Source organism: Solea solea, chromosome 18 (assembly GCF_958295425.1).
Source record: "Solea solea chromosome 18, fSolSol10.1, whole genome shotgun sequence".
Lineage (NCBI taxonomy): Eukaryota > Metazoa > Chordata > Actinopteri > Pleuronectiformes > Soleidae > Solea > Solea solea.
The window spans coordinates 24,329,799-24,357,298 of NC_081151.1; the positions used below are offsets into that span (position 1 = coordinate 24,329,799).

The following is a 27,500-nucleotide window of genomic DNA, read 5'->3' on the forward strand; positions in this document are numbered from 1 at the left end:
GCGTGTGCGTCTGTGTGTGTGTGTTACAGCTGCTTCTATTCAAAGAACATGAAACAAAGATTTAGTCTCTAATATTTAGAGAAGTCAAAGAACATGACGGTCACCGTTGTCGCCGGCTCATCCAGGTGAGCAGGATAAACCAGCTATGTGCCCCCACATAGCTGGGGGGCACAGGCCTTGAGCACCTGTGAAACATATTTCTATATTTATATAAGTTTTATTGTTTATTTCTTTACATTTATTGGGCTATAAATGACCTGTCATCTTTTTTTTCATTTGACTTTTTGTCCACGTGGTCAGAAGTGATAAGCTCCACCTCACAGTGTCCAGCAGAGGGCAGCGTTACCTCGGCCTGAGTGGATTTACGACAGTACGATTACACTCCGCAACTGTGGGGGCGCCAGCAGTCTGTGTTCCTTTAATCTCTGAGTTACACACTCCTGACCAGCAGGTGGCGGTACTGCACCTTTACTCTGTGAAAAGAAGAAGAAGAAGGAGGAGGAGCAGCAGCAGTAGAAAAGTGTCCACGTGGTGTTGCCGTAGCACTTCCGTTTGAACTCGTTCAGAGACGACGCTCAGTTTGTCGGAGCAACATGGCGGAGGTGGAGGGTGAGTGTGTCTTTCAGCGTTTATTCTGTCTCTCTCTCTCTGTGTGTGTTTCTGCTCGCGTCTGTCTGTCTGTCTGTCTGTGTTGTGCTGTGTGTGTGTGTGTGTGTCTGTGCGCGCGCGCGCGCGTGTGTGTGTGGGGGGGGGACACACACACCACGTGTCGTCACCGCTGAGTTTCAGTCAAAAGTCTGAAGTTTTTTGTTTTATAAAAACAAAAAACTAATCTGACGTGAGTTTTGTGAGAGTGATTAATAATCTAAGATTAAAAGGGTGTTTCGAGCAGATTAAAATGCAGATTGACACACGAGGCCGAGCCGCGCGGCCGCAGAGCACGTGCACGAGGACACGGTAATTGTACGTATAAACCCGTAATAATGATGATGATGATGATGATAATAATCATAATCTGAAATAAACCGTGAAATAACTCGGGATTTTCAGTGTTAACGTGGGAGGAGATTGTTTAAGGATTACGTTAATTAATCCCCTTAAATTATTATTTTTTTTATCGTCGTTTCTGTTTTCGAATGCGTCGTAAATCTTTAAAAAAGACCGAATTATTAATGACGCAAATGTTGATTCGCGGTCCATTATCGTTTAATAAGCCTGTCGGCGGCTTCTGTTAGCTTCTGTTAGCACGTGGTGCTACGAACCACGTGCTGGAGGAGAGGCCACGTGGTCATATCTGCGTCGTCTGATTATTGATTTATCGATCAGCAGAGGCGGACAGAGTACACAGCTTCATTGAGTAAAAGTACAAATTTTACTCACGAAGTACTACAGTCAGATGTCTACTTTAGTAAAAGTCCTGAAGTACTTGAGTATAAAGAGTACAAGAGTAAACGTTTTACATGTTGCATTACTACTGCCACAGTGCTTACATTTCTGTCCTACATGGAGTTATGAGAAATGTTCATATTCTCAGGTGATCGCTGAAGGTCGTCCGTGTCAGTGCACAATCAATCACGTCACACAGGGAACTCACGGTTATGTAGGGGAGTAAAGAGTACAATATTTGCCTCTCAAATACTTGAGTAAACTCATGAATACTCCCCAAAAATGATACTCTAGTAAAGTACAGATCCCTCATAATTGTACTTAAGTACTGTACTCAAGTAAATGTACTCCGTTACTGTCCGGCTCTGTCGGTCAGTAATTTAACTTTCGCGTTTTTTTATTTCAGCGAAGAAGAAAAAGAAGATGAAGAAATTAAACGAAGAAGAAATTGGAGTGAGTTTTATTGGTTTAAGATTTAATACTGTGTGTGTGTGTGTCTGTGCGCGTGAGATTTAAAATGCTTACTCTGATTGTTGGTAAATGCCAATTTGTTCTGTTTTCTTTTGAAAGAATTGACTTTATTTTGTTGAACAGGAAATTCAACAGAGCGGAGACTTTTTCATCCAGCCAGAGTCAAAGGTCGTGACCCTGGACACGTCACAGTGGCCGCTCTTATTAAAGGTACAGCCTCACACAAGCTGCGACTGGTTTACGGTCAGGTGACTAGAAACCGACGTCTTGATCATGTGACATGATGAATCTGTTTATCCATTCTCTGAGTGGCAGCCATCTTGTCTCTGGCCCTGCCCCTGTTCTGGGGGTGTGGCCTCTCCGCTGTGGTTCTGGAGTTGTCCGGTGTTCTACCGGATGACGACGTGAAGCTAAACGGAGAGACTCGACGCAACTGTCGTAAAGATGAATGAACTGTTCTGATCACATGACGTCAAAATACAATGTTTCTGAACGTAAACCTGAGTCGCGACTGTAAATGTTAACGTAAACCTGAGTCGCGGATGTAAATGTTTAACGTAAACCTGAGTCGTGACTGTAAATGTTTAACGTAAACCTGAGTCGCGACTGTAAATGTTTAACGTAAACCTGAGTCGCGACTGTAAATGTTAACGTAAACCTGAGTCGTGACTGTAAATTTGTAACGTAAACCTGAGTCGCGACTGTAAATGTTTAACGTAAACCTGAGTCGCGACTGTAAATGTTTAACGTAAACCTGAGTCGCGACTGTAAATGTTTAACGTAAACCAGAGTCGCGACTGTAAATGTTTAACGTAAACCTGAGTCGCGACTGTAAATGTTTAACGTAAACCTGAGTCGCGACTGTAAATGTTTAACGTAAACCTGAGTCGCGACTGTAAATGTTTAACGTAAACCTGAGTCGCGACTGTAAATGTTTAACGTAAACCAGAGTCGCGACTGTAAATGTTTAACGTAAACCTGAGTCGCGACTGTAAATGTTTAACGTAAACCTGAGTCGCGGATGTAAATGTTTAACGTAAACCTGAGTCGCGACTGTAAATGTTTAACGTAAACCTGAGTCGCGACTGTAAATGTTTAACGTAAACCTGAGTCGCGACTGTAAATGTTTAACGTAAACCTGAGTCGCGACTGTAAATGTTTAACGTAAACCTGAGTCGCGACTGTAAATGTTTAACGTAAACCTGAGTCGCGACTGTAAATGTTTAACGTAAACCTGAGTCGCGACTGTAAATGTTTAACGTAAACCTGAGTCGCGACTGTAAATGTTTAACGTAAACCAGAGTCGCGACTGTAAATGTTTAACGTAAACCTGAGTCGCGACTGTAAATGTTTAACGTAAACCTGAGTCGCGACTGTAAATGTTTAACGTAATCCTGAGTCGTGACTGTAAATGTTTCCTCTGCTGCAGAACTTTGACAAACTGAATGTGCGTACAGCTCATTACACTCCATTACCCAACGGCAGTAACCCGCTGAAGAGAAACATCCATGACTACGTCAGGTAACTAGTTAACTAAACTAACTCACCCACCGCACAAGTGAAGAATACACACTTTATTACAGTTTGGTTCTCATGTGAAACAAAGTTTGGTGTGCGTCGTGGTGTCTGTTGCTACGGTGGCCTGGAAGTGCAAACGAGTATTACAAAACTTGAAAGATATTTATGTTTAAGAAACAAACGTACGAAATGCAAAGCGTTTACAAATCCTGAGACATATTTACAAAAGCCCCAGTCCTTACGGAACGTCCGTCCAAATGTTTCAGTTTTTGAAATACTGGTTTGCACTTCCAGGCCACCGTATGTTCTGTGTGAGCGCTGACGCCACTCATCTCCTTGAATTTAAACCAAGGTTTCCGTGACGACACGAGTCAAACATTTATTCCCCTGATGTCGGCTCCACAGGTCGGGCTTCATTAACCTGGACAAACCGGCGAACCCGTCGTCTCACGAGGTGGTGGCGTGGATCCGCAGGATTCTGCGCGTGGAGAAAACGGGTCACAGCGGAACGCTCGACCCAAAGGTCACGGGCTGTCTGATCGTGTGCGTGGACCGAGCCACGCGCCTGGTCAAGTCTCAGCAGAGCGCTGGTATGAGTCGTGTTAGTAACAGTCTCCGCCCGGCTGACAGTGTCGGCACAGTAAAACAAGCGGCCCCCTCGCTACTCTCTGTGTGTGTGTTGCAGGTAAAGAGTATGTGGGAATCGTTCGGCTGCACAATGCCATAGAGAGCGAACATGTTCTGGCTCGGGTAAGAACCACGAGCCGTCATAGCCGTCATGCGTGTCTGTGCTTACGTTAGTCATGTGACGTGTCATGTGCCGCTGATTGATAGACTTGTGTCCACAGGGCTTGGAGACGCTGACCGGCGCTCTGTTCCAGCGGCCGCCGCTCATCGCCGCGGTGAAGCGTCAGCTGAGAGTCCGGACGATCTACGAGAGCAAGCTGATCGAGTACGACCCAGAGCGCAGGCTGGGTGAGGAGTGGCTCCGCCCACCTGGGCTTGAAGTCCTAAATGGGGTCAAAGGTCACAGAGCGGTAATGACTGGTTTCCTGTGTGCAGGGATCTTCTGGGTGAGCTGTGAAGCGGGGACTTACATCCGGACTCTGTGCGTCCACCTCGGGCTGTTGCTCGGGGTCGGGGGTCAGATGCAGGAACTGAGAAGAGTCCGGTCTGGAGTTTTGGGAGAGAAGGTGAGGATCACTTCCTGTCAGGGGTCAGGGGTCAGAGGTCGCAGACTTTCAAAGTGTTGAGTTCAGAGCGGCTGTTCGGTGCCGCGCTGATAATTGATCTTTGAGACAGAAACGAGCAGCGCAGACTTTAGCTCTGTTTACAGACTCTGAGCTGCCGACACCCGGGCTCCGCCCCTCATGAGCCTCACTCCTTCACTTGGTTTAGGTTAATGAGTCGTTAACCCTTAGTTAACTTGTTCAGGACAACGTGGTGACGATGCACGACGTGCTGGACGCTCAGTGGCAGTTTGACCACAACAAAGACGAGACGTACCTGCGCAGAGTCATCTTCCCTCTGGAGAAGCTGCTGGTGTCTCACAGGCGTCTGGTGATGAAGGACAGCTCGGTGAGTCTTCATCGCTCGTCTTCATCGCTGCAGCAGGTGGTTTGAAAGTTGGTGAACTCAGGTGTGAACTTGTTCTCAGGTGAACGCCATCTGCTACGGAGCCAAGATCATGCTGCCCGGCGTCCTCCGGTACGAAGACGGCATCGAGATGAACCAGGACATCGTCGTCATAACAACCAAGGGGGAGGCCATCTGCACAGGTGTGTGTGTCGGTGTGTGTCGGTGTGTGTGTCGGTGTGTGTCGTACACTCAGCCACATGATGAGCACAGAGCAGCACGAGCCTTCGGGCTGTGATGACCTCCCATCTATCACCCTACTCTGATGGCTGTGATGAATGATTATTTGTGTGTATATATATATATATATATATATATATATATATAGAGAGAGAGAGAATAAAATATTGCTTTTGTTCAGCTGTCGCTCTGATGACGACGGCCGTTATCTCCACGTGTGATCACGGCATCGTGGCGAAGATCAAGAGGGTCATCATGGAGAGAGACACGTACCCTCGGAAGTGGGGTCTGGGACCAAAGGTACACCTGAACATGACATCCACGCTGACGTCGCTCTGATTTCGCGCTGACTCTGCTCTGATTTCGCGCAGCAGTGTAATCAGTGATTGTTCTGTCGTCAGGCGAGTCAGAAGAAGATGATGATTCAGAAAGGACTCCTCGACAAACATGGCAAACCCAATGGCAGCACACCGCAGGACTGGACCAGTCACTATGTGGACTACAGGTACGCATCACCTGGAGTGGGCGGGGCCAACAAACAGCTGTTAATGACGCAGACAGTTATCCCTCATTGAGCTGACGTGTTTTCTGAGGGAGTCAGTCTGCAACAGCAACTTTCAGGTGTGCTTCAGAGCTCCGCCTCCTGGCTGAGCTGCAGCTCACCTGAACACAGTGTTTGTGTGTGTGTGTGTGTGTGTGTGTGTGTGTGTGTGTGTGCGTCCACCTGAACACACACTCTGTGACATTGTGTTTTGCCGACAGCGTCTCCAAAGACACAGAAGGGTCATGTGATGCCTCTGCAAAGGTAAACTGGATCTGATCAATAACCTTTAATGTGATCAATAACTGTATCAATGTGTCAATTTGATGGTCCTTTGATCTGCAGAGGAAACGAGAGACTGGTGACAGTGAGAGTGAGACAGCTCCGCCTACAGGGGACGCCAAGAAACAGAAGAAGAAGAAGAAAGAGAAGAAGGCGAGACTGGAGGAAACTGAAGTTGCTGAAGAAGGGGTGGAGGAAACGGAGGCGGAGCCTAACACTGAGGTCAGTTTGAATAATATACTTTATTTGTATATCACATTTTCATACAAGGATCACAGCTCAAAGTGTTTCACAATAAAAGAATAAAACTTAACTTCAGTAAATCAGTTTTAAAAAGACTTCCTGATGTCTGAGGGTAAAGAGTAACAAAGGCGGAGTCTGGAGGAGGAGCTTAAAGTCTGTAAAACTTTAAATTCTAAATGAAAGATATGAAGGAACTTTTACATGTGAAAGAAATCCAGGTTTAACATGTGTTTAAAACTCTGTGCTGACTCCTCCCACTGACCAATGTTTGTCATGTGACCTTTGTTTTGTTTTCCTGCAGCTTGAAAGTGCCAAGAAGAAGAAAAAGAAGAAGAAGAAAGAGAAAGAAGAGGGCGTGTCGGAGTGACTCTGAACTGTATAAAAGCCGAGTTTTTGTTTTTTCTGTAAATATTTGAACACAAAGTGTTTTTTTCAAAATAAAAGTCTTGTTTTGTTTTACATTGTTTCTGCTTTTGTGACAAACGTCAGCTCATCACTTTAAACAGACTGCTGTCTTTCAACTCAATTCCCAGCCTACATGCTAATGAGGCACCAAGTGTTGCCCCTGACGACCGTCGTCACATTTAACTTTTCTAATGTTTCCACTTTATGACAAATGTTAAATTTCATCGTGAGTTAATAAAAGCAGCTTCACCTTGGCCACGCCCATGAACGGTTAACTTAGCCACGACACCTGTGGAGGGATGAAGACGGTGAGAGAGACAGGGAACCTTCGACCACATCATCAGAAGAGGACACAGGGACAGATGATCAGCTGTGGAGACCCTGTAAGAACAGACTAGACCTGGTACTGAAGCTGAATCCTTCTCTCACACACACACACAAGTGAGAGGGTCTCGGTGTGAGCTGGTCACCACCTGAACTCTCTGGTTGGTAAGTTTCTGCAGACCACAGACGAGTTCCTGTAGACGAGGACTTGGCTCGTACACGACCCAGCTTGGATCGCTTGGGTCCGGTCTGTGAAAAGAATCCAGAACCTCAAGCTTGTTTAGATGCTGCAGCTGCTGCAGGGCCAGGAAGTCCTCGTCTGAGACCGAGTGATGTCTGCAACAAACAACGGGTCACTAACTATAGTATAGTTATAACTAACCATCAGTGAAGATAATTAACCATAACTAACCATCAGTAAAGATAACTAATTGTCAGAGGAGATAACTAACCATCAGTGAAGATAACTAACTGCCAGTGGAGATAACTAACCATCAGTGAAGATAACTAATCGTCAGTGGAGATAACTAACCGTCAGGGAAGATAACTTATCGTCAGAGGAGATAACTAACCATCAGTGGAGACAACTAACCGTCAGTGAAGATAACTAACCATCACTAACCATCAGTGAAGATAACTAACCATCAGTGAACATAACTAACCATCAACAAAGATAACTAATCGTCAGTGGAGATAATTAACCGTCAGTGAAGATAACTAACCATCAGTGAACATAACTAACCATCAGTGACGATAACTAACCATCAGCTAAGATAACTAATCGTCAGTGGAGACAACTAACCGTCAGTGAAGATAACTAACCATCAGTGAAGATAACTAACCATAACTAACCATAAGTGAAGATAACTAACTATCAATGAAGATAACCATAACTAACCATCAGTGAAGATAACTAACCGCCAGTGGAGATAACTAACCATCAGTGAAGATAACTAACCGTCAGTGGAGATAACTAACCGTCAGTGGAGATAACTAGCCATCAGTGAAGATAACTAACCATCAGTGAAGGGAACTAACTGTCAGTGAAGATAACTAACCATCAGTGAAGATAACTTATCGTCAGAGGAGATAACTAACCATCAGTGGAGACAACTAACCGTCAGTGAAGATAACTAACCATCACTAACCATCAGTGAAGATAACTAACCATCAGTGAACATAACTAACCATCAACAAAGATAACTAATCGTCAGTGGAGATAATTAACCGTCAGTGAAGATAACTAACCATCAGTGAAGATAACTTACCATAACTAACCATCAGTGACGATAACTAACCATCAGCTAAGATAACTAATCGTCAGTGGAGACAACTAACCGTCAGTGAAGATAACTAACCATCAGTGAAGATAACTAACCATAAGTGAAGATAACTAACTATCAATGAAGATAACCATAACTAACCATCAGTGAAGATAACTAACCGCCAGTGGAGATAACTAACCATCAGTGAAGATAACTAACCGTCAGTGGAGATAACTAACCGTCAGTGGAGATAACTAGTCATCAGTGAAGATAACTAACCATCAGTGAAGGGAACTAACCATCAGTGAAGATAACTAACCGTCAGTGGAGATAACTAGCCATCAGTGAAGATAACTAACCATCAGTGAAGATAACTAACCGTCAGTGGAGATAACTAACCATCAGTGAAGATAACTAACCATCAGTGGACATGTACCTTTACATAAGTGAAGCTCCACCTACTGTCAGAGACTCACCTGATGCGTAAAGTTCTCAGGTGAGGGAACAGATGTGGGAGGAGTGCGATGAGTGTGGAGGAGGAGCTCCAGGGCTCCAGGTGCAGGTGTTCCAGGTGAGGAGCTCTCTGTGAAACCACCTGCAGGTCTTCATGCTGCAGATCCACGTTTAGGGTCAGACTCCTGAGGGAGGACGGCAGCAGGTCTGCGTACGCGGCCAGAGGATGTCCCCCTGGTGGACAGACAGTCACATGACATGATGACATCACTGCTATGCTGACAGAGGAGGAGAAGATGATGAAGGAGGAGGAGAAGAAGAAAACATGGAGCAGGATCACATGATGGTGGGAGGGTGATTCACTACATCATCAAATGAACTTATGGGAGGAGGCAGGGCTTATGAGGTCATGTGAGACGCACCGTACACACTGAGGCTGTGCAGCTGTGGCAGTGATGTCATCCATGTGGTCATGTGACACACAGGTCCGGGGACAGAGTACAGGTGGAAGACGGACAGACTGCGGAGGCGGGACAAAGGCTGCAGGACCTCAGGTGTCAGCGCGGCGTCGTAGTCGAGCAGCTGAAGGTCAGTGAGCTGCAGAGCACCACCTGCTGTCCAACACATGACACAGCACGTCAACACCACACTCATGTCTGTCTGCAAACATCTCAGCTGTCTTACCTGCGAGGTGGGCGTGGCCAAAGAAGTCCCGGGACAGGGTCTTGTATGTGATCATGGTGTAGGACAGGTGTCGCAGCTCGGTCAGGTGACTCAGGACGCCGCCCAGCGTCGCCACGCGCACGCTGCCGTCATGATGCAGCACCAGTGACGTGAGACGAGTGAGCTGACCGATGGTGGCCAACAGGTGCGAGGACGCACAGGTGAACTGAACGTTACACAGGCTCAGGTGTGTCAGCTGATGACTCAGAGGAAACAGGAAGTCCAGGTTCTTTAGTGGCACTGAACAGGAAGTGAGTGACAGATGCTGCAGGTGCCGGAACCTCTGGAGCTCGGTGACGTGTCCTTCTCTCCAGTCGTCCAATCGCAGCGCGTGAAGCGCAGGTAACCATGCCAACAGCGCCCTCAGGTGTTTCCTCTTTACTGAACGCAACAATATGCTGCCCACGTGCCGCTGAGCCAGGCTGCGCCAGAACGCATGGTTGTACCTGGAGAAGTGACGCAGCACGACGCTAAAGTCCTTCCACAGGGGGCGGGACTTATCCAACAGGTGTCTGAAATATGAACAGGTAGCGCGAGCACTCAGTTTGTCTCTCCAGGACAGGAAAGTGAACACGTGCAGCCACAGCTCGTCGGGAAGCTCCGGTGACGACGTCATGACGACCTCCCGACGGAGCTGCGACTCGTCAGCCGTCGTTCGTGTCGGTGGATCCACGGATCAGCGGCGGAGCGCGCACTTCCGGGTTCAGCCTTTCTTTTTTCTGTTACGTCAGTGAGCAGAGAGCGCGAAAGAGACAGAGGTTTCACTCTGACTGAAACACGTGTACCCTGAAACCACGGACGATGACGTCATTGATCAGCAGGAGGCGCTAGGAGCACGAGAGCAGAAGAAAACACCAGCGAAGAAGCGGAAGCAGGAAGTGGAGAACCAGGAAGTGGTGAGGAGCGTCGGCATGGAGGGTGAGTTAACGTCCGATTAACGGTGAAAATCATCACCTGACATTGACATTAATGATCAAATGAAAGAAAATTCACTCGTTCACAGCTGATAGAGATTGTATTGAACCTGAATCGTTTTCTTTCTCATCATGAAAAGCGGATCTAACATGACTGACAAAGTCCCATAATTCTTATGGAAAGTTTGGAAGTTTCTGGATTTTTACAGAAAATCAACACAATCAATTATTAATATTCTAAAACATAGATGATGGTGATAATGAATGAATGAATGAATGAATGAATGAATAAATAATGAATGAAACATGTCTTTGACATGTGGACAGGTGAATCACGCGACGTGACGGTGACCTCCTCCAACAGGAAATGCTCAGCCGTCACAGGAAGTGCACGAAAGATCAGAGACAACATGGCCGACTGGCACAACCTGATGCTGAAGTGGGACAAGCTGAACGAGGACGGATTCAGTGTCGCGTCCAACGTCGTTAACCTGAGACTGTGAGTTCCTAACCGGACGCCTACATTACCCACAAAGCACCTGGACATCTGTTTACACACTGAGAGACAAATAATGTCCCTGAATTATTATGAATTATTCACATGAAGCATTAGCACAGGTCAAAGGTCAAAATCCCTGGTTAAACTTAGTTAATCCACTGAAGTCAATCAATCTTTTTTATTCTTTACTTTCAATTATCTAACAAGTCTGTCCCCATGAAGGACACGTCAGTGTGTCCATGTGTCCTTTAAAAACATCAGTCGCATGAGAAGGAGCCGACCACTCGTGTCAACTGGGACAGTTAGGACAGCTGGTTAGGACAGTTAGGACAAGCCCACGGCTTGGTGCTGTGACACAGACTTCCAGGCAACAAATCCACATGTGGAGGATCCAGAACCTGGACTGAGACGCTGTTGTTTAAACAGTGACTCAGTGACATCTAGTGGTGAAGTTGTATATTTGTGTCTCAGGTCTCAGAGCAGTCAGCTGTCGTCGTCATCGGCTCCCACAGGTGGCGCTGCAGAGCTGCAGGACCAATGCTGCAAACTCCAGCACATTTTTGACAAAATGGTGACGATGGTTTGTTTTTGATCACTCGTTAACAAGTTAATGAGTTAGTTTAATTAGTTTCACATTGTTGCAGAATTTCATGTCTGACATCACTTCCTGTTGACATGTTGTTGAGGTGGGTGTGGTGACAAAGATGGAGAATCTGATGACATCACAGCGAGGTCTTCATGATCTGGAGGAATTTCAGTTTGGACCTGAAGGAAGAAAATGTCCACTGTTTCACACGTGGGACACTAAAGAGTTTGGTGAGTGATGTCATCAGTCACCTGTTTTCTCTCACAGGAGTGATGAGGTCATGTGACTCTGAAATAGACTCACAGGTCACATGTTTGGTCACATGTTCTCACTCTAACATCTTCATGTCGTTTGTCATGTGACGTCTCAGTGGGGGCGTGTCACTTCCTGTGGGAGTCGTTTGTTCAGGAAGTGAAGCTGAAGCAGATCATCCTACAGGAAGTGGCTCACACGACCAGCGCTGACCTTTGTGCCGTCTACCTGTCCTGCTGGCTGCATCAGCCCTTTAACCCCGCCCACACCCGACACATGCTGGAGGCTCTGCTGCTGGAAACTGGACACCGCCCACTATGACGTCATCACGTCTCCTGTTAGCCTAGCTTAGCATAAAGAATGGTGAAATAAACATTAAGAAACATTTGCTTTGTTTCCTGAAGAAAATGACCACAGTGACGAGTTTCACATCCGTTTATTGGAGGAACATGAAATGTGATGATCAATAACATTTATAAAAAGTAATAAAATAGTTTTAAACTTTGTTTTCATGTTTATCTACATATGAACAAACTGAAGTTTACAAATGTACAGATTCTTTAAAAAAATCAATGACATCAAAGGTCAGAACTGAACAACCAATCACACTTCAGCAGCCCACAGGGGTCACGGGGTCACGGGTCGCCACGCCTTCATTATTATTATTGTTATTATTATTAGGACGATGATGTGTGTGTGTGTGTGTGTGTGTGTGTGTGGGGGGGGGGGTGGGGTGGGGTGCAGCACAGGACCACGGGTCTGGACCACGGCTGTAATGGGTCTGCTCCTACCAGGCTCCCTCAGCACTTCACAGTCCTGATCAGTCAAGACCTGTCTGGATTCTGTTCAGTCCAGATCCATGTGGATCCACCTCGCGGTTTATTGAGAAGCTCTGGTTCCGTCTGAAGATTCTATGCCCAGCAGGGCCTGGACTGCCTCAAGGGGAATTCCCTCTGGAGTCTGGATGTGCATCGTGGTTCCATCTGGACCATTGACAATGACAATACGGTCAGATCCAGGTTCTGCCAGTTGGACCGTCAATCCCTCTGTCTGGATGTAGATCTCCTGTCCCTCTTGCAGCTCTTTGGACTCACTTGCATCTGTGGAGTGGGACTCAGAGTCTTGAAGGTTCTGGACTATGCCGGATTCACTGGACTCAGGTGTGTGGGTAGAACCAGGTGTGTGGACACGTTCAGACCCAGGACCTCCACCCTGAACTTCCTCCAGCTCCTTCATCTGTGCTTTTATGTCAGGGGTCTTCAGGACCTGATGCTGGGACTGGACTTGGCCTGCCAACAGAGGCCCCTCCCCTTGGTCCTCACCTGAACTCACTCCTGTTGTTGTGTCAGGGGGCAGAGCCTCAACCAAGGTGGAGCCACAGGAGCTGCAACATATCAACATGTCAGATTATCGAGGTGATCACATGAGATGTCATGTGATCACCTATACCTAAGTCAGCTCACCTGGAGGCGGAGTCAGTGGCCATGGTCAGTTTGGATCCATCAGGAATCATCAGAGGAGACACGGAGACCGAGCAGGTCTTCAGAGAGGAGGTCGCAGAGGTCGCGGAGGTCTCTGTCGTCCCACCTGGAAAAATGTGGAAACACACCCAGTTCAAAAGTACTGGAAGTAGTGTTGTAGTACAGGTGTAATACAGTTGAAGTACAGACGCAGTAGTGTTGTAGTACAGGTGTAATACAGTTGAAGTACAGACGCAGTAGTGTTGTAGTACAGGTGTAATACTGTTGAAGTACAGACGCAGTACAGGTGTAATACAGTTAGTACAGACGTAGTACAGGTGTAATACAGTTAGTAGGGACGTAGTAGTGTTGTAGTACAGGTGTAATACAGTTAGTACAGACATAGTAGTGTTGTAGTACAGGTGTGATACAGTACTGGTACCTGTTGTGTACTTCTCAATCCCATTCTGCTGAACCTGAATACTGTTCTCCATCTTGAATCTCTTTGACGGTGGAAGCATCTTGGAATTCTGGGAAAAACATTTTCACCCTAAATGAGACTGAACCTGGATCTTGGTCACCTCTGATCAGAACCTGACCTCAGGACTCAGAACCTGACCTCAGTGAGAGCTGGCTTACCTCCATGTATCGGACGTTCTTATTGGTCAAACTCGAGGCTGGAGCAGCTCCAGGAACCACCTTCATACGGTTCACCTCGTCCAGGATCCCCAGAGACCTGGCCACCTGAATCAAAACAGTAATCCAGGTTTGGTTCTGATGTGGTTTAGAGGGCTACATAAGACCTAAAACTGTTCTCACCTCGATATTTGTGACCTCGAGAGGCGTGGCTCCAGCTTGTGGGTTGATGATGTAATCCTGAGCGGCCTCTTTCACATGAACCTGCAAGGACTCATACTCACGGTAAACGTCTGGGAAACGAGTTCGAGCTGAACCACCACGCTCCACCTGGAGCCAGAGGACAGACAAGGGGGTCAGGATCTGTCACATGACTGATGATGTCATTCACATTGTCCAACTGTTCATGGTGTTAACAGTCTTTCACACACTAGGTGTCAGGGATCTTAGGGGGACCTGGATTTAAAAGCAGAACTTCAGTGTGTTCGGCTCTAGATGTGTGTGTGGTTTGATAAATGTGGTCCCAGCACAGGTGCTGTGTGTCTCACTGGAACCAAACCTGAGGTTCTGGAAACAGCTGTGGTACCTTTGCCAGCAGCAGCTCCCACAGACTCAACACTTGAGTCAGACGAGGAAGAACAATGTCCATCAGCTCCTCATCCTCACACTGCTCCACCAGCTGAAACAAATCAAACTGTCCTCATTCCTGATCTGCATGAACACAATCTAATCTGACAGATTAGTAAAATCCTGACAGTAAAGTGTCCACAGATTAACACGGATTAGTAAAATCCTGACAGTAAAGTGTCCACAGATTAACACGGACTAGTAAAGTCCTGACAGTAAAGTGTCCACAGATTAACACGGATTAGTAAAATCCTGACAGTAAAGTGTCCACAGATTAACACGGCCTTTAAAGACCTGGTCTCAGGGTTCTTGTCCTCTTACCTCGTGCAGTCGGTCTCGTCTCTTCTGTGTCTGCTGCTCTGATGTCACACTGAGCTTTGGAGGACGACCGCGTCGGCCCCGCCTACTGACCGGGCCCACAGTCATGTGAGGAAGCTGACCAATGACGGAACACAAGTTCATCAACATCCCAAAAATCTCATACATTGATCTAAAATAGTCACTTCTAGTTTTATGATGATCAGTTATTAATGTTTATTCAAAGCTGATCATTTAGGACACCAGGTCAAAGGTCACATAAACCTGGATTAACTTCTTAACGCTTCTCTTTAAGCCACAAATTATCCGTGTGTCCATGAAAACGACGGCCGCAAGAGGAGGAGCAAAACAATTCATGTGTAAACTGGGACACTGGAGAGGTGAGGTACTTCCTGTCCAGGTGAGGTACTTTGGTCCTGGACTCAGGTTAAGTGTTCATACTCAGTGCTTCCAGCATGGTTCAGTTCAGTTTGGATCAGTGACTTCAGAGTTTATTTTATCTTTAAACTGTTGTAAATAATCCTTAATCAAAGTATTTTAGTGTGAATAATCCTCCTGGTGATTCGTGGTTACAAAAAAACACTTTTCATTTATCACTGAACTAAACTCACCTTAGGAGACGGTGCCAACAGTCGACCGCGGCCCCGCCCCCGCCCCCGTCCCCGAGGCCGCCCGGGACCTCGGTGATGACAGCTCTTGAGTCCGAAAGCTGAGGCTGGACCAATGTCCACCTGAGGACGGACAGGAGTGTAGCCCATAACTAACCAGCAGGTAACTAACCAGTCAGTAACTGGTAGCTATTTAAACACCCAGATCCACACTAACAATGAGAATTCATGACATTATTCATTACGGTTTCTCACTCTGTTTGTCGCCATGGCAGCAGCCGTCTTGTCCCTCCCCTCTGTGGCTATAGTCTCCTGTGATTGGCTGATGTCTCCAAGTGCGTTGCTAGGCTGGTTGCTGGGGGTCTCCGGGTCTCCATGACTCGGGTTCAGCTTGTAGTGCCGATTCAGACCCCCAGGACCGATGTAGGCCTTATCACAGGTCTGGCAGCGGTGGGACCGGGACTTGTGACTGTAGGTGAGGGAGGGGGAGGTGCCAGGGACATGGCTGTCCTTCCTCCCGCCCTCCCCTTCCTCCTCCACACTCATGTCGGAGTAATCGTCAGAGTCTGACTGATGGCTTTCAGCCAGGTCCTCTGTCTTTATAAACATGTAATCTTTGGCTTTGTACTTTGGTGGTCTGGAGACCCGACCAGATCTGGTCTGGACCTTCAACACCTTCTTCTGCCTCTTCTTCACCTTTTTTTTGTCGTCTTTTTCTTTGTCCTTCACATCCGGCGCAGCAGGAGGAGGCGTGGTCATCTGTCTGGGTGCTGGTGTGTTGATGTTTGGGGACTTAAGCGGACTCTTCCCGGCAGCTGTCGGGTCGTTTGCAGGACTTTTAATTATCGGAATGCTGACAGTTGTGGAAGGGGGCGGGGTCTTGACTGCGGAGACGGACACAGCAGGTTTGGGACTCGGCGCAGAGGCAGTGGCCATTTTTGTGGTCTGGCCCGTTACCTTGTGAACCACTGGTAGAAGAGATCCTACGACGGGGGCGGGGCTCTGGAGCAGCAGTTGGATGTGAGGGTCCCCCGGACTCTGCTGAAAGAAGAACTGCTGCCCCTGCTGGCCGACCACAGGCTGCAGGTGAATGATCTGAGCGCCGCTCACACTGCCGTTGGTGGACAGCTTCACCTGTGGCTGGTGGACAAGTACATTATTTTGCTGGAGGGCGGCACCAGGCTTTACTTCTTGTTTGGGGGGAACCTGAATCTGGATCCTGACTGGTTCTAACTGAAATGACAGGAAACCAGGATGTTAATTATTGAGAAAAGTGTGAATGCATCCAGAGCTCAGCAAAGACCTGATGAATGTAGAATAAACACTTTGATTTATGTGACACACACACAGACACAGAGGTCACATCGTACACCTGCTCTGGGTTCTGTACTTTATCTAGATTGAAGACCCACCTTCTTCTGGACCACCTGGACCATACCACTGGTCTGCATAGCCACTTGCTGGGCAACACTTTTCAGCTGCTGGGAGGCATTGTTCTGGTTCTTCATACTGAGTTGAGGGACCTGGATCAGGTTCTGCTGAGGGACCTGGCTCTGCTTTTGCTTAGAGGCCTGGATGTGGACCTGTGGCTGTTTGGACTTGGTCACCTGATTGATGACCTGCTGCAGCTGGCTCGGTTCCAAGACTGCACTGTGGACCGGGACTGTTTTGGCCTGGCTTTGCTGGAGCAGCTGGGCGGCCTCGAGGTCCGAGACCTGGACCAGTTCTTGCTTGGTGAGCTGCTCTAACAGAGCCTGCTGCTGCTCGGTCGTCAGTCCAGAGCCGTCCACCAGACTGCCGTCCGGCTGCACGTATATGATGGTGGTGTTGACCAGGTCCGAGCCCAGGGCGAGCTCTGTGCCCACAATGACGCTCTGTTCGTCCGGGCATCTCTGTAAGACATGTCCCAGCTGAGCTCCGGACCCTGACGGTGAAGCTGACACACGCTCCAGGGGCTGGGTGGGCTGGGTGCCCTGTGTGCCCGCGGACTGTGAGCAGAAGACGGCGTGAGGCGGACTTTTTTTTCTTATCGAACCACTGTCATCCTCGTTGTCCGCCATTTTGGCTGTGAGGCTATCTATTAGCTTACTTTAAGATTTAGGACGAGTCTGTGGCTGGAATCGACCGAATATGTGGTCGATTGGACCGAATAAAAAGTGCGTGAGGAAGCGTGTGTATGCGGGAAGAGACGACGCTCCACGGCCACGGTGACGTCAGTATAACGGCAGCAGATCACCGTTAGCGGGGGCAGTTTTGAACTAGCCTAGCTTAGCCCGCAACCGGAGCGGAGGTCCACACAGCCCGGCCTGGATCTCGGACTGGAGTCACCATGTTTTCATCTGAATCATTTCATAAAAATGTGTTTCATTGCTGAACCATGCGTTTTAAAAATAAATAATAATAAACATTATTAACTGCATAAAATGAAAGTTAACAAATACATTAAATTGATTAAATAGTGTGTTTAATTAAATCCCCTATTTAAAGTGTTGTCACTAGTACTTTGTTCTGAGATCAACATTATCATTGTTAGGCAAATGTCACTCAATTCATAAATATTAAATTGCGCGGTTCCTATTAATATTTTAACATCTTTGAAACACGGTCATCCAAAAAAATCCAGATTCCAGGTTTTGTAACCAACAACAACAGTTTCCGGTTCCGGTTAATCATTCATAAACGTATTTTGTATTTCTTGGTGTAACCGCGTCAGTTCACTGAGAGCGCGCACAAATAAAAGAAAGACAAACGTGTCTGTGACGTTGCAATCGTGTGTCTCACCGTCAGGTGGCGCACTTTGTTGAGGACAGCGCAGCCTCAGTATGAAACATTGAAGAAACATCTGCACAAACATCTGGAGCTTCACTCTTTCAGTAAGTGATTCACGAGCTTCACAGCGTTAGCAGCAGCATGCTAACAAGCTGTTGTGTGTTGTGGTTCAGTCTGCGTTAACGTCACACGGGGACACCTGTGACGTCAGGCCCGGTTAAACATGTCCGACAGTCCGTGGGACAGTTGTGTGAGATTCCGCGTTCGTCGTTGAAATGATGTTTGTTGACGCACACTGGCCCCGCCCTCATTGTGAGGTGTTCTGTTGTAATCTGTCATGTTAGTAGACTGTAATCTGTCATGGTAGTAGATTATAATATGTCATGTTAGTAGATTATAATCTGTCATGTTAGTAGATTATAATCTGTCATGTTAGTAGACTGTAATCTGTCATGTTAGTAGACTGTAATCTGTCATGTTAGTAGATTATAATCTGTCATGTTAGTAGACTGTAATCTGTCATGTTAGTAGATTATAATCTGTCATGTTAGTAGACCGTAATTGTGATGTGTTATTAAATAAAGCTTTCAGACATGGAGACGCAGCCGAGCTCAGCGTCCGTCCTCAGAGAGTTCTGTCCACTCTACTACCTGCTGAACGCCATCCCAGCAAAGGTACACAGCAGAGACCAAAACCACACCAGGTCCAGGGCCTGGACTCAGTGGTTTTGGTGATGTCATGCTTTACCTGTGTTACCTGCCCATTTACATACATACACACAACAAACATGTAACTATAGCAACCAGTGAAGTCAGCAGGCTGTGATGTCACAGGAAGTGATGCAGATGATATCGTCATCCTCAGGTCCAGCGGGGGTTCAGGTCTGTGGTGGTCTACCTGACGGCTCTGGACAGCAGCAGTGACTTTGTGGCAGTGGGCAGCAGCATCGGGATGCTTTACCTCTACTGCCGCCGCCTGGCACACATGAACAAGTACAGTGTGGAGGTCAGCAGCTTCTCCTTCTTCTTCTGGGGTGTTTATGGTTGCGTCCACAATGATGATATCACCATCTTAAATGGGTGTGTGTGTGTTGCAGGGGAAGTGTGATGCGATCACGGCAGTGAGGCTTCTTAGCTGCTTTGATGACCTGGTTGCCGTGGGAACAGCTTCAGGTCGGGTTGCGGTCTTTCAGCTGGTTTCTCCACTTCCTGGGCGCAACAAACAGGTGGGACATCTGTCTGTCTGTAACCTGTCTGTCTGTCTGTAGCCTGTCTGAATCCTGTCTGTCTGTCTGAACCTGTCTGTCTGACCCTGTCTGTCTACAGTTGAGGCGTTTCGATGTCGTTGGTGTGCACAAAGGTCTGGTGACGTCGTTGGCGTGGAGCAGCAACGGGATGAAGCTTTTCTCTGGAGATGACAAAGGACGAGTCGTCTTCTCGTCCCTGGACCTGGACCAGGTGATGATGTCATATTATATTTATCTAAAAAAAATGAACGTAAACATGACGTTTGTGTGTGTGTGTGTGCAGGGTGTGTGTAACCCTGTGGTTTTACTGGACGAGTCCACAGCTGTGGTTCAGTTGGACTATAGTCACCAGGTTCTGCTCGTGTCAACACAGCACAGGTCTTTGTTTTACTGCATGCAGACGCACACGGTGGATCAGCTGGGAACCAGAGCACGCAAGAGGTAAACAAACTACACATGTATGTAAACAAACTACACATGTATGTAAACATGTATGTAAACAAGCTACACATGTATGTAAACAAACTACACATGTATGTCAACAAGCTACACATGTATGTAAACATGTGTAAACAAACTACACATGTATGTAAACAAGCTACACATGTATGTAAACAAACTACACATGTATGTAAACATGTGTAAACAAACTACACATGTATGTAAACAAACTACACATGTATGTAAACAAACTACACATGTATGTAAACATGTGTAAACAAACTACACATGTATGTAAACGTGTAAACAAACTACACGTGTATGTAAACAAACTACACATGTATGTAAACATGTGTAAACAAACTACACATGTATGTAAACAAACTACACATGTATGTAAACAAGCTACACATGTATGTAAACAAACTACACATGTATGTAAACATGTTTGTCAACAAGCTACACATGTATGTAAACATGTGTAAACAAACTACACATGTATGTAAACAAACTACACATGTATGTAAACAAACTACACATGTATGTAAACATGTGTAAACAAACTACACATGTATGTAAACAAGCTACACATGTATGTAAACAAGCTACACATGTATGTAAACAAACTACACATGTATGTAAACATGTATGTAAACAAACTACACATGTATGTAAACATGTATGTAAACAAACTACACATGTATGTAAACCAACTACACATACAGTACTTGCAGTACTTGTACTCTGTGTTGCAGTAGCGGCAGGTTCGGTGCTAGCTTCCTGCCGGCACTGTGTAAACAAAGTGACGTTCAGGTGTTTGCTGCTCGACCTGGACTTAGACTGTGGAGGTGTGACATCAGAGGACAGGTGGAGGAGACACGCCTCCTGAGGGCGCTGTTCAACACACAGGTAAACACACACTCACACACTGTTCTTCAGGAGTATGACACCATTTGTCACACATCTGTCTCACACGTGTCTGTCTGTCTTCTAGGTCCCTCACTTTGAGCTGTTTCCTCGCTGCGGACCAATGGGAGCGTACCGTCCGTCAGACCGACAGCTGGGTCTGCTCAGCTGTTTCCATAGAGACGGATGGATCTTGAGCTGGAACGAGTACAGCGTGTATGTGCTGGACTGTGTGAACGAGGTACTGCAGCAGCACTCGCACTGGTGCTGTTTGTGAACGTGTGAATGATGTCGGCGTGTTTGATCTCTTTGTTCAGGTGATTGTTGGAGCATTGGAGAGCAGTGGAGACATTGTGTCAGTGTCCTGTTGTGACAATGAGATCTTCATCCTCAAAGGAGACAGAGACATCATCCGACTGTCCAACAGTCCTGAAGGACTCTCTTCCAACTGTGAGTCATGCTAATGGTGTTAGCCTTATGCTAACATGCTAACACCAGGCCAGTGTAGCTTTGATCGCAGGGTTAAAGTGTATTTATGATTTCACTTTATGTAACTGGGAAGTAGACGAGAGGAACTTCCTGTTTGTCGTTGTGACGCAGCAGCAGTCACATCATGTGACTGTGACCCAGGTCACGTGATGTGTGTACAGTCAGTGTATGGTTGGTTATGTTTACTGCAGCATCGTGTCATCTGCGTCTCTTATTGTCGACGAACAGAGACGTGATGAAAATCAGCTGTTATTCATTCATTCATTCATTCACAACAGTTATACGTGTGTTCACAGATTAGTGAAGGAAACAAATACAGAAAATGCTGCACAAAAAGTCAGAAGTAGGAAGTCAGAAATAAAATAAAGTCTATGGAAGAATTTATCTTATCACCTGTGTGAATTTAATCTGATTGTAATCTGATTCTCTTCTAATTCTAATCTGATTTCTTTCAGTGTCAGAGCTGTCCAACCGTCTGTCCTCACCATTGGCCACACTCACTCTCCTTCCACCAACTGGATCAGTGGAAACAGCTCAGCCAATCAGAACCATGGCCATCATTGTAGAGGGCGGGGGGAGGCAGGAGGGAGGACCTACATTGAGGGAGGGGCTTGGAAAGAAGGAGCATGGAGAGCAAGTAGAGAGGGAGGAGGTGACTGACAGCTGGTTAACTGGTTCATTTACCAGCTGTTTAACTTACAGATTGGTTGACTGGGTCATTTACAGTGCTTAACTTACTGACTAGGAAACTTACTAACTGGATAACTTATCAGTTGGTTAACATACCAACTGGTTGACTAAGTAACTGTTTATCTTACTGACTGGTTATCTTGTGTTGTCTAGGTGATGCAGCCACATTTGCTAACCAGCAGCTCCCATAGTCACAGTAGCTCCACCCCTTCCTGGGATGGTCTCCACGGAAACAGCCCTGAGACCACATCCTGTCACCTTAGCTCCAAATGCTACAGTGCTCCCCTTGGCCAGGAGGAGATGCAGCAGGAGCTGGTGGTGAAAGCCATAAAAGTGAAGAAGAAGAAGACGAAAAAACGGCAAGGTCAGAATGGACAGACTGAGGACAGACTGAAAGACTGAGGACATACAGACTTTGACTGTCTCATGTCGTCCCTGTTGTTCTCAGACAGCAGCTGTTCAGACACGTTGGTGGTCCAGGACAGCAGCTGCAGTGACGCAGGAAGTGGAAGTCCTCTGAGTGACCGAGTGGCCCTCATGTGGCTGGACCTTCAGAAGCAGGACTCCCAGGAAGCAGGACAAGGCATAGAAGACGGACCGGAGCTGGACTTGTGGTGTGTATGAAGCACAGTAGATCATGTGTCTCGTTCTTGTCTGATTCTGTCACACCATCATGTTTCCTGTGTAGCTCCAGCAACCCTCCACCATCCCTGAGGACAGGAAACCCTGAGGGTGTTCCTCAGACACCAGACGTGGACCTGCTACTGGACTGCACCTTCTCCTACATGCACACGACTGAGGACAATGATGGACAGAGACAGCAGCCAATGGAGGAGCAGGAGGAGGAATATCTGAGCCCTCTGTTTGGACAGGAGGAGGTGCATTCAGTTGTGTTTGTTACTGTGTCATGATGAAGGTAGTATTCAAATAATCAGGCCACCTCCTCACGTCTCCTATCTCCTCACATTTCCTCAGACCTCCTCACGTCTCCTCAGACCTCCTCATATCTCCTCACGTCTCCTCAGACCTCCTCACATCTCACATTTCCTCAGACCTCCTCAAGTCTCCTAACTCCTCAGACCTAGACCTAGTTAGAACTAGTTACAGTATGTGACCTCTGAAACTAATATAACTAGCCATGTTAGCCAGACTGTTGTAACTAGTTATGTGTTTACTGTCTTCATGCCTCTTTAACTAGTCCTCAGACACTTTTAAACTGGTCTCCAGTCCTTTTTAACGAGTCCTGTGACCTCTGACCTCATGATGTTCTAAATATAGAATGGCCCCATCTTTGTCCACAGGTGGATAACTCGGTGCCACCTGCTGGCCTGGCTGACCAGATGTTTTACTCTACTGTGTCCACTCTGGACAGAGGACCCAGTGTGTCCAGTGATGAAGACGGAGACATCTACTGTCACACTCTGCCCCCAGGTGGCAGCAAAGGAGATGTCCTCACATGTCTATCCAGTCATACAGAGACCAGAGAAATACAGACAGATGTGGACACTCCAGACCGAGAGAGACACAAGTCGGAACAGGTGAGACATCTTGGACCAGATTAGGCAAATACAACGTGGACCAGGTTCTCACACATGATTTAACATTGTTTTATTGTTGTAGTTGGCAGAAAGCTGGATGGGATACTCTGGTCCAGGGTGTGGGGTCCTGAGCCTGCAGGTGACGGACAGGTGAGCTTCCTGTAGGCGTGGTTTGAAGCAGGACTCTGATCATGTGATGTGTTTTTATCACAGGTGACCTGTATGTTTCAGGTACGTGTGGTGTCTGGACTTTAAAGGAGGACTGTTCTGCAGTACTCTGCCAGAAAGTGGACTCAACTGGCAGCGTTTTGAAGACAATGTCCACCAGGTGGCGGTATCACCATCCGGTAAGCTGCTGACATCTTATTGCCTACCTGTGGAAAACAGCTGCTTGTTTTGTTATTATTTTGAAACCGTTTGAGGACATGTACAGGTGTGCATGTAGCATTAGCTGCTAACTGTTACCAACTCCACTAGGTAACTTGTTATGGAAGGTGGAGCAGAAGACCATGACGGCGTCTGCTTGTGCTAAAGTGTCAGTCAAAGGAAAACGTCACTGGTACAAAGCTGTGGAGCAAACGGCTTTCATCGCTCTGAGTGACCACTCCGCCTGGATCATCAGGACCAACGGGGACCTCTACCTGCAGACAGGTGTGGACTGATGGATCTTAGTCCTGTTGGATCTTATTCTAGTTGGTAAATCTTCAAACTCTTCTCCTGAAGGATCTGTTGCCATGGTGACAGTTGTCTCTGTCCCTCAGGTCTCAGCGTAGACCGCCCCTGTGCTCGCTCAGTGAAGGTGGACTCACCTTGTGTGTTCAGTCAGGTGTGTGTGCGAGGGGGTGTGGTCTGGGCTCTGAGCGAACACAAGGCCTTGTTCTACAGAGAAGGACTGAGCAGCTACTGCAGTGAGGGCGAGGCCTGGAGATCCGACACCATCAGGTACTACCACAGTACTACTGTAGTACTACAACGGTACTACTGCAGTACTACTACGGTACTACCGCAGTAGTACTGCAGTACTACTACAGTACTACTACGGGACTACTGCAGTACTACTACGGTACTACTACTGTACTACCACAGTACTACTACATTACTACTACGGTACTACTGCAGTACTACTATGGTACTACCACAGTACTACTACAGTCCTAGTACTTTTGCCGTGTGTCTCTGTGTGTGTGTGTGTGTGTCTCTCTCTGTGTGTGTGTGTGTTTCTGTGTATGTGTGTTTCTGTGTGTGTGTGTGTGTTTCTGTGTCTGTGTGTGTCAGTGAGGCTCAGGGTCTGGACATCATGTGCATTGCCCTGGGAGATGGAGGGACGGCGTGGGCTCTGGACTCCAGTGGTGGTCTGTGGTTCAGGATGGGGATCAGTTGTTGTAGACCACAGGGAGATGACGAGCACTGGTGGCAGGTACACAAACATAAAAAATTTCCTCACTGTCTCTGACCCCGCCTCTGTCTCTGACCCTGCCTCTGTCTCTGACCCTGTCTCTGTCTCTGACCCCGCCTCCTCAGGTCAGTATTTCAGACTACGTGGTCTTTGATCAGGGAAGTTTGTTCCAGACGCTGCTGCAGGCCACGCAGAGTGTTGCCACGGTAACCAGGGCGCCGGTGGAGCGGGTGGTGGCCTTTCTCTCTCAGTACTCTCAGTGTCAGCCAAGTCTGATCAGCGCCAACACCAGCGGGATCTGGGTCGCATCAGGCCGGAATCAACTGCACGTGGCCCGTGGCAGCCTTGTGGGTCAGTCCACTGGAGTCCACACCCTGGTCCAGTACACTGCACCAGGGACTAGGAGATGTTAGCAGAGTCAGTAAAGTCCAGAAGAGTCGAGTAGAGTAGATCAGTTTCTTGATATCTGGTTGTTTGGTTCTTTTAGGAACGTTCTGGCAGAATGTGGTTCCCAGAGGAACCGTCTCAGCTACTAGATGGAGCTTCATCACGTCCTCACCTGTTCCTCACACAGAAGGTAAGGTAGAGTGGTGACTCCGCCCCTCATTCTTCTCATTTGTAGTTGGAACGCAGAATTCCAAACTGGAAGCCACCTCACATACTTTGAACGTGTGTGGGATTGATTTCACGGTAAATCAGTTGTTCACACATAACTGTAACATTAGGATGTTTGTGTTTTTGCTTTCACCCCGACTGGTCGAGGCAGATGCTGCACATCTTTGAGTCTGGTTCTGGTTCTGGTTGTGGTTTTATCAGAGATTTCTTCTTCTGTTAAAAGGTTTTTCTCTCCACTGCCCCCTAGTGTTTGCTCATTGTGTGATTGTTGTGTTTCTCTGCTTTATGATGTTGTGTGTTTACAGACCTGAGATCACAACAGTGGTGAACCGTGAGCACTACAGCTAGGCCGTCACCTCAGCCAACAGTTCGATGAATTGAAAGCGTTAAACAAGTGCGATTCTTTAATGAACGATGACAAGGATGTAAACAAATAAACCAGAACATCAATAACATTCTCAACATTAACTTCATAAAACTGGAGACCATTATGGCGTCATAGTTGAAATTAAAGAAACCCCGTGACACAGAGGCTCATTTCATCACCATGGACAGCGCTATGAAATCACGGCGCACAACAAACCAGACACATATGAGCATCCTCAAACTACAATACAATTTCAAATGCACAAGCTGGTAATACAATGACTGTAAGATTGTGTTTTGTAAGATACAACGAAGTGCGACGAACCTACCTTACAACATAGACCTACCTTACAACATAGACCTACCTTACAACACGGACCTACCTTACAACATGGACCTACCTTACAACATAGACAACCTGGACCTACCTAACAACATAGACCTTCCTTACAACACGGACCTACCTTACAACACGGACCTACCTTACAACATGGACCTACCTTACAACATAGACAACCTGGACCTACCTTACAACATAGACCTACCTTACAACACGGACCTACCTTACAACATGGACCTACCTTACAACATAGACAACCTGGACCTACCTAACAACATAGACCTTCCTTACAACACGGACCTACCTTACAACATGGACCTACCTTACAACATAGACAACCTGGACCTACCTTACAACATAGACAACCTGGACCTACCTAACAACATAGACCTCCCTTACAACATAGGGCTACCTTACAACATAGACCTACCTTACATTATTACATTACATTACATGTCATTTAGCAGACGCTTTTATCCAAAGCGACTTACAAGGGAATTGAGTACAATCTGCCAGGGGTGGAGTTGAACTTGCGACCATGAAGTCTTTACACACAGGGTCTTAACCACAGGCAGTCTTAACCACTGAGCCACTCCACCCCACCCCTTACAACATAGACAACCTGGACCTACCTTACAACATAGACCTACTTTAAAACATAGACCTACCTTACAACATGGACCGACCTTACAACACGGACCTACCTTACAACATAGACCTACCTTACAACATGGACCTATATTACAACACGGACCTACCTTACAACATAGACCTACCTTACCACATGGACCTACCTTACAACATAGACCTACCTTACAACATGGACCTATATTACAACACGGACCTACCTTACAACATAGACCTACCTTACAACATGGACCTATATTACAACACGGACCTACCTTACAACATGGACCTATATTACAACACGGACCTACCTTACCACATGGACCTACCTTACAACATAGACCTACCTTACCACATGGACCTACCTTACAACATAGACCTACCTTACCACATGGACCTACCTTACAACATAGACCTACCTTACAACATGGACCTATATTACAACACGGACCTACCTTACAACATAGACCTACCTTACAACATGGACCTATATTACAACACGGACCTACCTTACAACATAGGCCTACCTTACCACATGGACCTACCTTACAACATAGACCTACCTTACAACATGGACCTATATTACAACACGGACCTACCTTACAACATAGGCCTACCTTACAACATAGACCTACCTTACAACATAGACCTACCTTACAACATGGACCTATATTACAACACGGACCTACCTTACCACATGGACCTACCTTAAAACATAGGCCTACCTTACATGAAAACCAAATCCATTCGT

The 27,500-nt window shown here is 46.9% G+C and overlaps 4 protein-coding genes and 2 non-coding genes across 11 annotated transcripts in view; 5 read left to right on the forward strand and 1 right to left on the reverse strand.

Moving 5' to 3' along the window:
* Positions 1-494: 494 nt before the first annotated feature.
* Positions 495-6,715, forward strand: dkc1 (dyskeratosis congenita 1, dyskerin). Its single transcript, XM_058614822.1, has 15 exons — positions 495-609; positions 1,793-1,839; positions 1,981-2,067; positions 3,287-3,378; positions 3,781-3,965; positions 4,061-4,125; positions 4,224-4,350; positions 4,438-4,568; positions 4,810-4,953; positions 5,033-5,153; positions 5,372-5,490; positions 5,592-5,695; positions 5,953-5,995; positions 6,077-6,235; positions 6,558-6,715. Exons 1-15 carry the CDS (start codon positions 594-596, stop codon positions 6,621-6,623), a joined length of 1,506 nt encoding a protein of 501 aa, XP_058470805.1. The 5' UTR covers positions 495-593; the 3' UTR covers positions 6,624-6,715.
* Positions 2,133-2,323, forward strand: LOC131445374 (small nucleolar RNA SNORD17). The gene has a single exon (XR_009233843.1). It is a non-coding gene; the product is annotated as a small nucleolar RNA SNORD17 (small nucleolar RNA).
* LOC131445367 (small nucleolar RNA SNORD83) lies at positions 5,206-5,281 on the forward strand. The gene has a single exon (XR_009233837.1). It is a non-coding gene; the product is annotated as a small nucleolar RNA SNORD83 (small nucleolar RNA).
* im:7136021 (uncharacterized) lies at positions 6,237-10,042 on the reverse strand. Of its 2 annotated transcripts, none has more exons than XM_058614825.1 (4): positions 9,388-10,042; positions 9,126-9,314; positions 8,727-8,937; positions 6,237-7,321 (listed from the first exon to the last, which is right to left on the reverse strand). In XM_058614825.1, exons 1-4 carry the CDS (start codon positions 10,040-10,042, stop codon positions 7,087-7,089), a joined length of 1,290 nt encoding a protein of 429 aa, XP_058470808.1. In that variant the 3' UTR covers positions 6,237-7,086. The 2 variants fall into 2 exon arrangements, with proteins under 2 accessions (XP_058470808.1, XP_058470807.1); XM_058614824.1 differs by having other exon boundaries at positions 9,126-9,317.
* Positions 10,043-10,228: 186 nt separating this feature from the next.
* Positions 10,229-12,183, forward strand: cinp (cyclin dependent kinase 2 interacting protein). Of its 2 annotated transcripts, none has more exons than XM_058614829.1 (5): positions 10,229-10,344; positions 10,668-10,839; positions 11,311-11,419; positions 11,526-11,655; positions 11,796-12,183. In XM_058614829.1, exons 1-5 carry the CDS (start codon positions 10,338-10,340, stop codon positions 11,996-11,998), a joined length of 621 nt encoding a protein of 206 aa, XP_058470812.1. In that variant the 5' UTR covers positions 10,229-10,337; the 3' UTR covers positions 11,999-12,183. The 2 variants fall into 2 exon arrangements, with proteins under 2 accessions (XP_058470812.1, XP_058470813.1); XM_058614830.1 differs by having other exon boundaries at positions 11,311-11,410.
* A 4,717-nt stretch (positions 12,184-16,900) lies between these two features.
* tecpr2 (tectonin beta-propeller repeat containing 2) overlaps positions 16,901-27,500 on the forward strand; it is a 15,979-nt gene continuing 5,379 nt past the window's right edge. Inside the window, exons 1-21 of one of the 4 annotated variants that reach the window (XM_058614817.1) lie at positions 16,901-17,060; positions 18,680-18,769; positions 18,960-19,100; positions 19,192-19,320; positions 19,421-19,552; positions 19,625-19,782; positions 20,538-20,691; positions 20,777-20,929; positions 21,006-21,138; positions 21,633-21,829; positions 22,021-22,231; positions 22,316-22,481; positions 22,556-22,745; positions 23,169-23,405; positions 23,488-23,555; positions 23,637-23,752; positions 23,883-24,056; positions 24,167-24,347; positions 24,681-24,822; positions 24,927-25,152; positions 25,289-25,378. In XM_058614817.1, coding sequence (XP_058470800.1) covers positions 16,941-17,060; positions 18,680-18,769; positions 18,960-19,100; positions 19,192-19,320; positions 19,421-19,552; positions 19,625-19,782; positions 20,538-20,691; positions 20,777-20,929; positions 21,006-21,138; positions 21,633-21,829; positions 22,021-22,231; positions 22,316-22,481; positions 22,556-22,745; positions 23,169-23,405; positions 23,488-23,555; positions 23,637-23,752; positions 23,883-24,056; positions 24,167-24,347; positions 24,681-24,822; positions 24,927-25,152; positions 25,289-25,378 — 3,208 coding nt within the window. In that variant the 5' untranslated portion in view covers positions 16,901-16,940. Of the gene's footprint in view, positions 18,200-18,679; positions 18,770-18,928; positions 19,101-19,191; positions 19,321-19,420; positions 19,553-19,624; positions 19,783-20,537; positions 20,692-20,776; positions 20,930-21,005; positions 21,139-21,632; positions 21,830-22,020; positions 22,232-22,315; positions 22,482-22,555; positions 22,746-23,168; positions 23,406-23,487; positions 23,556-23,636; positions 23,753-23,882; positions 24,057-24,166; positions 24,348-24,680; positions 24,823-24,926; positions 25,153-25,288; positions 25,379-27,500 lie in introns of those variants that run through there. The other 3 variants (XM_058614819.1, XM_058614820.1, XM_058614821.1) reach the window with 3 other exon arrangements.

Excerpts from the sequence above, each read along its gene's own strand:
- im:7136021 (XM_058614824.1), bottom strand. The coding sequence starts at position 10,042 with ATGACGTCGTCACCGGAGCTTCCCGACGAGCTGTGGCTGCACGTGTTC. Across the intron at positions 9,318-9,387 it reads TGGCCACGCCCACCTCGCAG|CAGGTGGTGCTCTGCAGCTC; the intron begins GTAAGACAGCTG and ends TGTGTTGGACAG. Across the intron at positions 7,322-8,726 it reads CTGAGAACTTTACGCATCAG|ACATCACTCGGTCTCAGACG; the intron begins GTGAGTCTCTGA and ends TGTTTGTTGCAG.
- dkc1 (XM_058614822.1), top strand. Across the intron at positions 2,068-3,286 it reads AGTGGCCGCTCTTATTAAAG|AACTTTGACAAACTGAATGT; the intron begins GTACAGCCTCAC and ends CCTCTGCTGCAG. Across the intron at positions 6,236-6,557 it reads AGGCGGAGCCTAACACTGAG|CTTGAAAGTGCCAAGAAGAA; the intron begins GTCAGTTTGAAT and ends GTTTTCCTGCAG.
- cinp (XM_058614829.1), top strand. Across the intron at positions 10,840-11,310 it reads AACGTCGTTAACCTGAGACT|GTCTCAGAGCAGTCAGCTGT; the intron begins GTGAGTTCCTAA and ends TTTGTGTCTCAG. Across the intron at positions 11,420-11,525 it reads TTGACAAAATGGTGACGATG|GTGGGTGTGGTGACAAAGAT; the intron begins GTTTGTTTTTGA and ends CATGTTGTTGAG.